This window comes from Chaetura pelagica, unplaced genomic scaffold, assembly GCF_000747805.2.
Source record: "Chaetura pelagica isolate M959 unplaced genomic scaffold, ChaPel_1.0 scaffold251, whole genome shotgun sequence".
Lineage (NCBI taxonomy): Eukaryota > Metazoa > Chordata > Aves > Apodiformes > Apodidae > Chaetura > Chaetura pelagica.
In genome coordinates, this window is record NW_009952271.1 from 60,820 (window position 1) to 74,518 (window position 13,699).

Here is a 13,699-nt window from a genome sequence, read left to right on the forward strand (position 1 = left end):
CCTGCTGATGGATACTCACCATCCTTGAAGAGTTGGAGAACTTCACTGTTAGGGTTGAAACCAGCAGAACTGCCTGGCAACTGATGTTATTCACTGCATAACAACCTGCTCAGGTTCTGGGGAGGGGCACTGGTTCCTGTCCATGATGAGTCAAGGGATGGGGAACTGGATTTCTCTAACACACCCAAGAGAGAAGCCCTGGGTGCAACTATTTCCTCACATGACCTCAAAAGGTTAAACCCTGCCTTCCAGCTTCCCTTCGTGGGAAAGAAAATGCAGAAATCCAGAAAAAAAGGTGGAACATTAAGCCTGAGCAGGGTTGATGCCATGACATGCACTGCTCATGGAGCACCAGTCAGCTCTGCCCGGGCTGTGGAGCCACAAAGCCCTGGGAGCACAGCCTGGGGAGAAAAGTGAAGCTGCTGAGACGTGAGTTGAGTTTGGGCTTGCGTGGAGGTTCTCCATTAGTTGAGGTTGGGCTTGGGCAGAGATTCTCCATGGGTTTAGGTTGGGCTTAGGAGAGACATTATCTATAAGCTTAGTTTAGGCTTGGGCAGATGTTCTCCTAGAGCAGAGCAATCTCAAGTCGGCCTGGAGAAGACCTTATTCCTTGCACTGTATCTGTGTTTTTTTTGCAGGGAAGCTGGAGTCAAAGCATGTTTTTTCTGTGGTTTATCCCCACGTGGTGTCATGGCATGCTGGGCTGGGCTGGGCTGCCCTGCCAGCCCTGGGGGTAGTACCTGACGATGAAGTCGGAGTGCGCGCTCTGCATGATCTGCTTCTCGGAGCGGATGTGCTCCTGCTGCCTGGTGTCCACGATGTGGCGCTTCTTCAGGATCTTCATGGCAAACGTCTTGGACTCCTCACTCTTCAGCTGGACCTTGGGCAGAGCAGGGAAAACACCTGGGGTTAGAAGCAGGGCACAGCCCACCACCAAGCTGTGGTGGTCTGAATGCGTCAGGACCCCCTAAGCCCACCACCCTCCCTTCATACAGTTCCTCTCATGTCTCTGGTCATCAGTTCCACTTGGACAGGAACCAGATTTCCCACCACTTGGCCTATTGCTCAGTGGAAAAGCCATTTTCTAGAAATGGGAAAACCCCACTCTGAGATCAGAAGGTGTTGCTAACTCATGCACCACTTTCTCAAAGCCTCCTTCTACTGCCAGTAGCAAACGCGCCGGCCCTGGCAGGGAAACACAACCCCTGGATATTTGGAGATGATGAGCAGAGCTGGCTTTTCAGCACCACTGCTTGGTCACGTCTTCACTTTTAACCTTCAGCCTCTGCAACCCATGTTTGGCCTGACTTCCCGAGGTGACGTGGAAGGGAGTTGTTTGCTTGCTCCCCAGTGTTGCCCTGGTAACTTCTGAACCCTGAGGCATCCCCAGCCCGTTCTGAGGGACTGGTCCCCATCCCAGAGACAGCTGGAATGCTGCCATCCTCTCCATCTGGCTGTCCCCTCCTAGGCACTGAACCAGAAACCTGGTCACTGACCTCCCAGGCCTCTCAGTTTGCTGAACTCCCCCAGCAGCTGCTCACAATGGTGCTGCCAGTTAAATGCTTCTCCCTCTTTATCGTGAGAGGTGCCATGTGGAAACTTCTATTTTTGGTTTGCTTGTAGGAATTTAGCTTCAGCCAGCAGATGAGAAGCTTCTCTGTCAACAGGCCCCATCAGAAACCCTGCCTGTTAGGAGACAACACTCATGCAAACACTGTATATTTAATATAGTTCTTATTTAAATATTTTCTTGGTGACATGTGGCACCTTCCACACTTTTCCCAACCTTCAACGGTGTCCTCTGCACGTTCTTTGTTCATGTGATTGCAGAATCCCAGAATCCCAGACTGGTTTGAGTTGGAAGGGACCTCAGAGATCATCCAGTCCAACCCCTGCATGGGCAGGGACACGTCCCACCAGCCCAGGCTGCTCCAAGCCCCATCCAACCTGCCCTTCAACACTGCCAGGGATGGGGCAGCCACAGCTTCCCTGGGCAACCTGGGCCAGGGTCTCACCACCCTCACAGCAGAGAATTTCCTCCTCATGTCTAACTTAAATTTCCCCTCTTCCACTTTAAAACCGTCAACCCTTGTCCTGTCTCTCCCTGCTCTTGTAAAAAGTCCCTCCCCAGCTCTCTTGCAGGCCTCCTTCAGGGGAAACTGGGATGACACCCTCAGCATCCCTTTGCCAGAAATCCAGCTGGTCCTCAAATGTCCACAAAGGCACAGAAAGCTTAAGGAACTCAAACCCAAAAGGCTGAATCTCAGCTGGCAAAGGGACTGCCAGTTAGTCAGAAATAAACCCTAACTGATGAGAGCCCACCCATCTATGGAAAAGTTTTCATCCAAAGTTCTTTGCTATGGATAGATCATGAATTTATTTCTCTATCTGTCTGCAAACCACTTGGGGTTTCACTCCCCAGATTTCCTTACCTTTCCCGCAGCCGCAGCATTTCCAAGCCCACCTGAAACTTTCCCTTTTCCAAAGGCACTTCTCTACTGTGACAGAGCCAGACTCATCATTATTAGCCTTTATGGACTTTAATTCAACCCCTTGAGGTAAATTATTTGGCATTATTCAATCTAAAGGGAACCAGGGGAGCAGGGAGAGAAGTGAGGTGACACCCAGGGAATGAAGACACTGAAGTAAAACCTGGGCTGAGTAGAACTTACTGAAACTTGCCAAAAGAAGAAGAAAATCAATGAAGGCTTGGGATGACTGAGCATCTACTGCTGGAGAACTCATACCTCCTGCTTCTGATGGCCACCCAGACCACATGGTTTCCCATCAGAGCTGTCCATCTGGAGATGGACAAGTGCAACCAGCTGCCACACAACTCATTTCAAACACAGGTCTCTGCAAATCCCTGTGAGATGTTGCAGATCGGATTAGTTTTCTTTTCAGAGTGTTTTCTTAGTTCAGGCTGCTCACAGAGATATAACAATGACCACTGGAACCAAGAAAGTAGCTTTTTCAGGGTAAGTATTCAGGGAAAGTATTGCTTTTTCAGGGCTGCCTGGGCACATGATACAGAGTTTGGAGAAGAAACCTGCTTTTCTATCTGTACTCACACAGCTTCAAAACAGGTCCAGGAAGAAAATGACTATGAGGGAGGAGAAGGCAGTGGTTTTATTTGGTATTTGATAACATTATCACTGCCCCAAATGTTTAAATATAGAACAATCAGGCTGCTACAATTAGCAAATGCCAGAGTTTGACCTGATGCCACAGGAGATTTTAGATCCATTTTCCATCCCTGCTCCTGTCACGTGTCAGAAGGCAGAGGATTTGCCAGAGGGTTAATTTGCATTCATCATGTTGGTGCATCACACGAAGCTGCTGAGGTACAAAAGCTGAGGCTGGTGTTTGGGATCACCTGGTTGTCCACCTGGACAATGGATCCTGCAGTCTTCTCCTTCTTCACCATGCCCAAGCCACCCCCTTGCTTTGGTGCTTCTGTAGCTGTGAGAACAGTTTTTATGACATAAAGCTGGGGAGCTCCAGGTAATTTCTATTATTCTTACAAACAGTAATTTTGTCAGATTAAGCTCATGATAGTTAACAGAAAAAGACCCAGGTCTAATCCAAATTTCATTTCCAAAGTAGAAAAAAATATATCCAGGAGTCACCTGGACTTCATACTAAAAAAACGGAAAAAAGGGAATAATGGTGAGAAGATGAGAATGGGCTGCTGAGAACACCCCGTTCCCCAACTGCAATGAGTAAAATAGCCCAGGGGGCCACAGAAGCCACAAGGACTTTGACTCTTGGCTCAGGAAGGTGGCACCTTGGGCAGGAAGTTCAGCCTCCCACAGAAGCCCACCACAAAAATCTCCTGAATGCTTCAGAAAAGGGAAGAGTGTGCAGTTTTCCAAGGCAGGCTGTTTGCAAAGGGGCCATCCTTGCTCCACAGCTCACGAGATCACCTTTCACTCACTTGGAAGCAGCAGCTTCTACTTCCAAGACTATTGATTTGGTGGAGACCTGGTGGAGCATCAAGCAGCAGCTGCTCTTCTCTGAGAGCAGACAAGTCACTAAGAGGGTTGACACAGGGGAACCAACAACCTTCATCTCTCTCAGCCTTGTTTTTTACAAGTTGAAAGAATTTCTCATCCCTCCTCTTATCCATATTACCCAGTCACTGCCCTTTCACCAGCATCTCCTCTCTTGGAGGTCCAGTGGCCATTGTAAACGTCCATGTTCAACAGCAAAATCAAAGCTGGGTATCTGCTGGAAGGCCCAGAAGCAGGAAAAAAATAGAAATAAAACTTAACTACACTGAGCACGTGGTCTTTCCCTTTCTCCATCTTCCTCCATATGTATAAAGAGAAGGAGATATGGAAAGCAGGACAAGATCCAACCTCTCCTGCATCTCCAAGTCTGCATTTCAACAGACCTCAGCTCCTGGGCATCCTGTGCTTAGATAAAAACGCTGGAACTCCTCCAAAAGTGTTGCTTTGCTTTATGGTGTATAAACTTCTGCCACTTTCTGAAAACACAGGGTGCTTGAGGCCTGATTTTTATTTCATTTTATTTTTTAACACAGCTGTAATTCATGTAGAAATAAATAGGGTTTTACACCTTGGTGCTTTTTCAGTGTTTCTGGGAAAACAGATATTGATGAGACAAAACCCAGGCCAAGATGGAAAAAGAGAGTCAGTGGATTTATCTGTATATTTCTTATCCTTCCTCCTTCTTCATCTCTATTTGCTATAAATCATATATGTGTGTTACACAGAGTCTGCAATGTGAGCAATTTCTGTTCAACTCCAGGGAGTGCTGAGCTGCTCCAATCCAAGCTGACCTTGAGAAGCTGTAAACCTTAACAAATACTTCCCAGGATGTGGAACATTCCCCCAAAGAAGGATGTGAAGACGAGTGAGGTGCCTGACCCTTGCCACATCTCACTGAGGATACACTGTTCTAACTGCTCTTCCCTCCCTCACATCTGGGCATTCCTAAAAATCCTGCCTAATCTAGGAGAAGACAGCAAAGAAACTGCTCTCCCAGTTTTCTGAATTCCACAGATGTGGTAGGTTACAGGCCTTGCACAGCCATGGGTTTTCCAACAAGCCCTACAATCATGTTGGTTTTTATTCTTCAGGGAGTTATTAGAGGTAATATTTGCCACTCCAGTAGCCTAGGCAGACCCTTGAAGCCATGGAAGAGCAACAGACCCAAGAGCACGCTGAACACAGATTTAGATGGATAGTTTATCCTGTCTTTGTGTTGGCAGCTCCATGGAGGTCCCATCTGGGATGGTGTTTGCCAAGGAACAACCCTCGTTTCCTCGCTGATACCAGGGAGGTGTTTGACCTTTCACAGGGTCTGGACATGGTGCTTGCAAATACCTTGCTCAGGAGCCTTTTCTGCTCATCTCCAGGGCACCTAGGCAGGCTCCCAGCCACATGGAGATACACACAGGGAGTGGGTTTGGGCAAGGAATACCAGATTTTGTTGACCCTGGAGACATGGCTTCTTCCTCAACAGGCAGGAACAGGGAGCTCTCTGGAGCCAGGCAGAAGCTCTTCTTCACCTCCTGTCCCCACAACTCACAGACAAGGTTCCTGGGGCTCACATCTCCTGCCGAATCCCCTGCACAGGCCCAGCAACACCTCGAGAAGGAGAAAGCTGCTTTTCCAAAGGGCTCTTTGCTCCATGTGTATTTTTTGGCTCCAAGGGAGCCACAACAGAGCTCTCATGAAACGTGAGCATCTTCATATCACATTAAATAACAACCCACTCGGGCTCTGAAGTGCAAATGCTTTGGCTTGCTGGGTATGTCCCAGCTCCCCCCCTCCTTTTTATTTTCCCCACTGGTTCCCAGTGAGATGCATTTGACCCAACAAAAATAGCAGCAGCTGTTGCTGAGCACAGCACTGGGGAGCTGAGCTCTCCTAATCCCAGCAGCTCAACTGCTGCACCAACAAAGGGGAGATTCCCCCCTCTCAGTGAAAGAGCATAAAGTGCTTCCAGCAGGGAATATTGTGATCTTCTTCCAGAGCAAAACATTTTCTTCCCCACCATAAACCTCTTTGCCTCACAACTTGCTTTCTTCCCCACATTTCTTGGGATTAGGGAAGTGATTGTTCCCTTGTGCTGGGCACTGCTGAGGCTGCACCTCAAATCCTGGGGTCAGTTCTGGGCCCCTCAGGACAAGAAGGACACGGAGGGGCTGGAGCGTGTCCAGAGAAGGGCAGTGGAGCTGGGGAAGGGGCTGGAGCACAAATGTGAGCGGGAGCAGCTGAGGGAGCTGGGGGTGTCCAGCCTGGAGACAAGGAGGTGAGGGGAGACTTGCTGGCTCTGCAGCTGCCTGAGAGGAGGTTGGAGCTAGGGGGGTTGATCTCTGCTCCCAAGGAACAAGTGATGGGACAAAAGGAAATGGACAAGCCTCAAGTTGTGCCAGGGGAGGTTTAGATTGGATTTTGGTAATGATTTCTTACTGAAAGGTCAGTTAAACAGTGGCCCAGGCTGCCCAGGGAGGTGGTGGAATCCCCATCCCTGGAGGTGTCTAAAAGCCATGCAGATGTGGTGCTGAGGGACATGGGTTAGCACTGGACTTGGTAGAGCTAGGTTAATGTTGGACTTGGTGATCTTCAAGGTCTTTTCCAACCAAAACAGTTCTGTGATTCTGTGATAAGGTGAGCAAGGGAACATCATGCTTGCATTGATCAGGTGCTCAGCACTGCAGATCTCTCCATTAGGGTTTCAAAGGTATTTTCCCCATGTCCTTAAGGCCAGAGTGAGCCACTCTCCTCACCTAAGGCTTAAACAAAAATTGTGGGTTGCATATTTAAGCAACAAACTTCTCTTCTGGTGTTTCTCACCATATCCTTTCCACCTTGCACTCAACATCTCACCACGATGAGGGTGGTGAGACCCTGAAACAGGGAAGCTGTGGCTGCCCCATCCCTGGCAGTGTTGAAGGGCAGGTTGGATGGGGCTTGGAGCAGCCTGGGCTGGTGGGAGACTTCCCTGCCCATCTTTAAAGTCCCTTCCAACCCAAACCAGTCTGGGATTCTATGAACATCACATTTTCACTTTGGTTTTAGCTGCACGTTGCGTGTGACTGGACAGGGTTAGACTGGAAAAGAAGTAAAAACCTAAGAATAAAACCCCCAAAACCAAGATGAAAAGAAAAATAATAAGCAAAAATTAAGTATTTTAAGGGGAGATTTCAAAGGATGAATCAAGAATGAATTACAAATGGTCAGCAGGGTGCAAACTGTCCACGACAGTAACCTTATTTTCTTGGAAAAAGTCTGGATTCCCCCAGTTGGCAAAGCCCTGAATCTTGTACCAAGCTCCTGGGACTCGACAGCAAAACAAATTGCAAAATTACCTCCATGATTACACCCAAAATGCACAGTCCTTCAAAACCCTCAGCTATTGAACAACTCAAGTTGCTTAATCAAATGCTGGGCTGTGCTAAAAACCTGCAATTCCCCGTTTTGATCCCTGCTCTGAAAATTGATATTCACCACTTGACAAAGTGCACAGCCAAGTTTTTTATAAGCCAGGGCACTGGGAAATGTATTAAAATTTATGTCTCCCTATAAAGCTCAGGGGTAAATATTATTTTTCAAGAATGCCTTGAGGGAAAAGGCTAAAAAGCAGTGAGGAATGTAAACTGTTTCATGCATAAAATCCTGCCCATAAAAAGTAGATGGCAGCAGAAGGGTGATATAGCTAAAATAGGCTAAACCAAATGGAAAAAACTCCTTACTGTGGTTTCTTGAAAATATCAAATGGACCTAAACTCTCCAACCCCATCCATCAGCTGGTCCTGCTGCTCAGTTTGGCTTTGTCTGCATTATAGCACCTATTTTTATGTCTCATTCCTGCCTCCAACTGGAGCTCGAGCTCCCAGCTTGACAGCTCAGAGCCTGACCCAGCCTCTGACAACATCTGACAGGCTCCAAATGGATCCTCCTCTTTCCAAGCCTTGACAACATCCTTGCTATGAACAGACAAGCCCAGAGAATGTGTCTATCTCCAAAAGCTGTGTTTAATTCCATCTGGGATTAAAAAACAAAGGAAGAATGAAAAGAACAGCTCTGCAGTGGTGCAGCCCCATCGAATGTTATCACTGAAATATCATCCTGCATCTAGTGAAGGAAAAAAAGGGCCAAATGTTTATAACCAGCATTTTGGTCAGGTCTGTAGAGACAGTTTTGTTGTCAGATTAAGGTGGGATTGGCTACCTGATCTTCAAACCCCTCATTTCCATCTCAGCACCCTCACCCCGATGGCCAAAATGCCCAACTTTCCAACAGGCCAAAAAGATTCCTGATAATTGACAATAAAATGGTATTTCAGAAATTCTTTCTAATAAAAAGCTTTGTAAGAGCTGGAAGAAAAGTACCACTCTGCAATTAGAAAATTTCCACTAATAAATATCTGGATTGTGCATCTGTCAAGTTGATTGGAAGACAATTATGGCAGTTTTTTCCCCTCACCACCTAATTGTTTCCCTAATGGTTTTGTTTACAAAACAGGCTGGAGGGTACAACAAATTTGATTGCACTTCATAATCTGTGGCCAGATTTCTCTTTAAAAAATGAATAAAAAGGAGCATGCCATACTGCCCATTGTAAAAATACCTTGTCTGGGCCCAGTAAAATGGGGCTGAAACCAAGGCTTAGTTTTTATGCCCAGGTCTTTATTAATTGTAAAGGAATTTAGCTTTTAGTCACCACCATCAAGCCAAAAGGACTTCAGGGGGGTCTGGTTAGTATGTGGCACCATAAACCACTTTTATTAATGGATTATGAAATAAGAAGAATGTCATTATCTTTGAAGCTATGAACATCAAACCAGAGGGGGCTGGGAAAGTTTTTGAGAAGATCAAGGGAATCCAAACTGATTTTTACAAATTGAAGCATTGACTTGAAAGAGAAGGGGCACTGTTCAGTAGTGGCAAAGGGCTGATTGTCATTGTCTGGCTCCACCTGAGCAGAGGAAGGTCCAGCTTGACTAATGTGTCTGGTTTGGGCATTGCTCCAAAGAGGTGAGACTGAGGAACAAGAACAATCACAGGTGTAGAAAGCAGGAATTAGATGGAAAGCTCAAAAGCAGCACATTAATTCTTATCAAGAGAAGAGGTCTTCAGGTACCTCAAGCCTATTACAAACTACAGGAGGAAGATTTTAACACATGATAGGACAGGAGGAAACAGCCTCAAGCCTCTCAACAACCATCAGAGGTGGCTTAGACTGGGGAACAATTTCTTCCTGGAAAGGGTTGTCAGGCCCTGGCCCAGGCTGCCCAGGGTAGTGGTGGAGTCCTCATCCTTGGAGGGGTTTCAAAGCTGTGTAGATGTGGTGCTGAGGGACATGGGTTAGTGGTGGCCTTGGCAGGGCTGGGTTAATACTTGGGCTTGACAATCTTCAAGTCTTTACTAACCAGAACAATTTGATTATTCTAAATATTAGGAAAATAATTTCCAAGAATCACCTTCTGTAAAGACAAATGAGAGAGAAGTGGTCAGAAGTTGCTGTGTGTACCTGACTCTGCCTAATGACCATGTCTTTAGTCCCTTCCAGCCTGAGGCTTAATGACCACAAAGTTGAAATATGTGCTCTTAGTGTCACAGAAACCCACAAAACTGCTAAACATTAAAACAAATGATTGAATGTTTTGCCAAGTCAGGGCTGAAAGCTGAGAAAAGATGCTATTTTTGTAATTTTGTAGCCATAGGAGTGACAGAAAATCTTCTCCTTCTTCCATCTCTGGGTGATTGTTTGCACTGTGTAATGTAAATCAATATGACAAGAAGGTGTGTGTTGAGGCATGGACCTTTTTTCCAGCCTACCTGTGCTCAGCCACCACCCACCTGAACTGACTTCCCAGCAATAATGGTTCTAACCCTGTATGTTCAAGATCCTCCAATAAATTTGTTTCAGAGCTGTCTAAAATAATCTTGACCTAAATCCAAAAATAACTGACCTGAGGCAGAGGACTTAGAAACACAGGACTTCCATTCAAAGGAAATTAAATAACAAGGAGAAGAGCAATACAGTTCAGAGAAATGATTTATGAGGCCTGAGGACACCTGACCTACATCAGTGTCCTCTGCAAAGCAGTGCTGGGTGGGAATGAACCTGAGATGACACAGCCACTCCCTGTTCCAGTGTAGGATGGAAGCACCTGGATCCCAACACCCAAGATGCTCAAGTGACACCATGCTGAGAAGCTGAGTTGCAAGAAGCAGTGGCTGTGTCTGTTAATCTGTGCTATTAAAAACCAAGAAGTCATTCCTAGGGTTTTCTTTCTTCCCTGCTAAGGGAGGCCTCAACCAGCTGGGCAGGACATGTCCTGGAGAAGCTTGGCCCTACTTGGCACCCCTCTGAAATGCAGGAGGGTTGTCCTAGGAATGTGGCACCACCAGCCCTGGCCAGACTGTGGTCTCTCCAACCCATCTGTTTGCTTTTCAAATACTGAGGATTACACAGGTCCTGCTGTAAGTGAACAAAAGCCTTGATTTGTTCTTGCTCCAGCAGCAGAGCTGGTCCCTGTCTAAAACAGCCACTACTCAGCTGGTTTCTCTCCTTGAGAGAAGCCTGGCTAAAAGTTGGTGGGGTGAAGGAGGAGAACAGCATTCACCAGGACAAGCCACGTTGCAAGAGGCATCAGGTGGCCATCAAAAAGACTAAACTTTGTACAACAACAATGCAAACCTGCTGGGAACATCTCCTGGTGTACAACAAATAAAACTACCCAGAAAACCAGGCCAACAAGATATTCCCACGTGCAACCTTCACAGGACTGAAAACTCTTCACATTCCAGGCTGTCTCACCCAAAAGCCAAACACAGGCCAAAGGAAGAGTTGTTCCTTCCGGGCCAGCAAGACCCCAACGAAGCCTGAGACACTCCAGTTTGCAACCAGACATCACCCACTGCCCTCCTGGAAGGTAAGGAGATGCACTGGGGGACTCGCCCACAGCACCTGAGGTCAAGCCATAAAAATCCTCCTCCTTGTGATGAACTTGATTTATCTGACCAGTTTTACTCTTGAAAAACACAAAAAATGTGAATGTTTCCCAGGAAGAAATTCCACCATTGCTGTGCACCAGCAGGGTACAGTGGCACAGGCCAGCAAAGAGTCAATTCCTCCCAAACATTTTGCATCCCTTCATTTTTTAACCTTAAATGATAAAACAATTTTTTCATGGAGAAGATAGAAGCAAGAGGCAGCAATTCTAGGCTCAGCTCTAACAAAAAGAGTATTTTCTTGGTTTAATAACCAAATTTCCCTTGGTGGCAAAGAAAAGTAACAAACTTGGTCTGGATTGTTAAGCTAAACTTTAAAATATATTCTATCATTTTATGTGCAATTCAGTTTAAATTAAGAACTAGAGGAAAGGACCTTAACCAGCTTTTCCCTGCTTAGGAGAATAGGGAAGTGTGTTAAATCCAACCCTGAAGAAGACTCCATGAAGTGATGAAAATGTTTCTGTGCTCTGTGGCTGTGCAGCTGCCCCCAAGGCTTCTTGGAGGCTTTGGCCATCTCCTAAGAATGAAATTCCTCTACCTGACTGTGATCTGATACCTTGAAGTGACAGGCCATGTCCATCCTTGCTCTTCCTCACACCTGGCCAAGTGTGCCACATTGCTAAGATTTCAAGAGTTCAAGATGTTCCACATAGTAAAGCTCCCAAAGGAACTCCGTGAGTAGCCAGAGGTAGGTGGCCCACAGACATCAGTAACAGCCCAAACTCAACTCTTTATCTTTGAGAGTCCCACAAGCAACTCCCCATGAAGACAAACTCATGTATCTTCCCAGGAACATCTGGAGGTTTTCAAAGCTTGGCAGCATGCATCATAACAGCCTGAAGAATGAAAAAAAAACCACCTCAAAAGCTCCTTCACAAGTTTCAAAAGAAGCCCCAAACTGGTGGGTCCCTCACTACAGGTCACCCCTGGTGGGGAAGCCAGTGCTGATGTTCATTTAGGAAACAAATCTCCTGAGCTTCATGCTATTGTCAACAAAGGGGGAAGGGCCTCCAAAAGGGAGGTTGAGCACAACCTGAATTGAACTCCTGCTCTAAAGCAACCTCAGCAGCAGATCCCTACAGAAGGAGCAGGGCAAGGATGGCTACGACTGAGCTCTTGTGATTCTCTTCCAAAACAACAGTTGATGACACCAATAACACTTTATTTTGCTCCTTTTCCAGGTCCCAGCACTACAGGTGCATTTGGCTCCTGCAGGGTTACAAAGCAGTGCTTGCCCCAATGTTTTGTGATGGCAGCAGTGACTCTGCTCACTTTTCTGCCCTTAGCTTACAGGAATTCCTAGCATACTCTCTTGGTGTCTAGTATCAGAAGCTCCTCCATGGCCAGCACCACGATTTAAACGGAGCTCCCTTTATTACAAGTTCTTGTATTTACATGAAATGGTGAACGAGTCATGAAACGGCTGCTGCTTCCACCATCTCCCCCTCAGGTTTTGCTTTAATAAAGACTGCAGGGCTCTAAACCCAACCAGAGGGAAAAGCAGGCTCAGATTTTGTCCTTTCTCTAAAAGCCTGCAAAAATTCAGTAGTTTTCTGTGGAGTCTTGTCACAGTTCAGACATGGAATAAACAGCTTTTGTGCTGACCAAGCAGATCTACGTCCAGACCTACATTAAGACAATGCTTAGAGAACTGTCACTCCAGCTTTGGCCACCTAAGATTTTAAGTTGCTCTTTCAATCTGAGCACTCAATGGCCACACAACTCTTCAGGTTGTTTTCCAAAAGGCAACCACTGCCATCAACACAGGATGATGCGTGCTCCTCACTCAACCCAGTACATACATTCTTTGAGCAAAGGGCTCAACAATCTTAAAGGTCTTTTCCAACCTGTATGATTTTAAACAATTTATCTGTACATTTTTACTTAACAGAAACATAATGTAGGGGTTTTTTTCAACCAGTGGAAAACCTAGAATCTCATCACATCATTTCCTTCTGGTTATTTGGGTGTAACAACAATCAGAAATGAAGACTCGGAGCACAGTCTTATGGAGCAGGGTACCATGCAAGCTTGAAAGCAGAAGCAAAGGTCACCTACCAGCTCAACTCGTCCAAAGCCCCCGACTCCCAGGGTGTCGATGATGTTGAAATCCGACAGTTTCAGGTTGGCGAAGAAAGCGGCTTCGGCTTCGTATCTGGAGGTTTTGATGCGAAAAAACGGAAATCTCTTAGAGGTGCAAACATGGGCAGTGCGTAAAACCCCACCCGAGTGGCACGAGCCTGGGGCAGCCTTTACCTGCTTCCTTTCCATCTTATCTCTCACCCTTGGCTTTTGTTCACACCCATGGTTGGGCCAGTTCCAGTTTGAGCAGCGCTCCCGACGGCGCGCGGGTTGCTGAGAGAGCAAAGCCAACCAACCCAGCACATGCCTACCATGCCAATGCCTGGTACTGCAATCCAGCTCCAGCTACATTTGGACATGTTCTATTGATCTTCTCGTGGGTTAAGGTGCTTTTATTTCGGGGTGCCTTTAGGTATTTTTGGAAGATCAGGTCTCTCACAGGAGGTCGTCTTATCCACGGGCTGGCAGGAGCGTCTATAAATGCTTATTGGAGGTGACAAGATCATTAAGGTCCCTGGAGAGAAACCTCAGCCAGGTTTTAGGAAATCAGATCCAATAAGCTGTGGGCTGGTGTGCAAATGCCTGAAATGAGTGACTTCAGTGTCACAGCAACATCCCTAC

The 13,699-nt window shown here is 46.6% G+C and overlaps 1 protein-coding gene across 1 annotated transcript in view; it reads right to left on the bottom strand.

Moving 5' to 3' along the window:
• Positions 1-13,699, bottom strand: part of PRKG1 (protein kinase, cGMP-dependent, type I) — a 408,071-nt gene that overhangs the window by 15,505 nt on the left and 378,867 nt on the right. Inside the window, exons 10-11 of the mRNA XM_010007771.1 lie at positions 13,055-13,151; positions 741-880 (exon numbers count right to left, since the gene is read on the bottom strand). Of these exons, the coding sequence (XP_010006073.1) occupies positions 741-880; positions 13,055-13,151 (237 nt within the window). The remainder of the gene's footprint in view (positions 1-740; positions 881-13,054; positions 13,152-13,699) is intronic.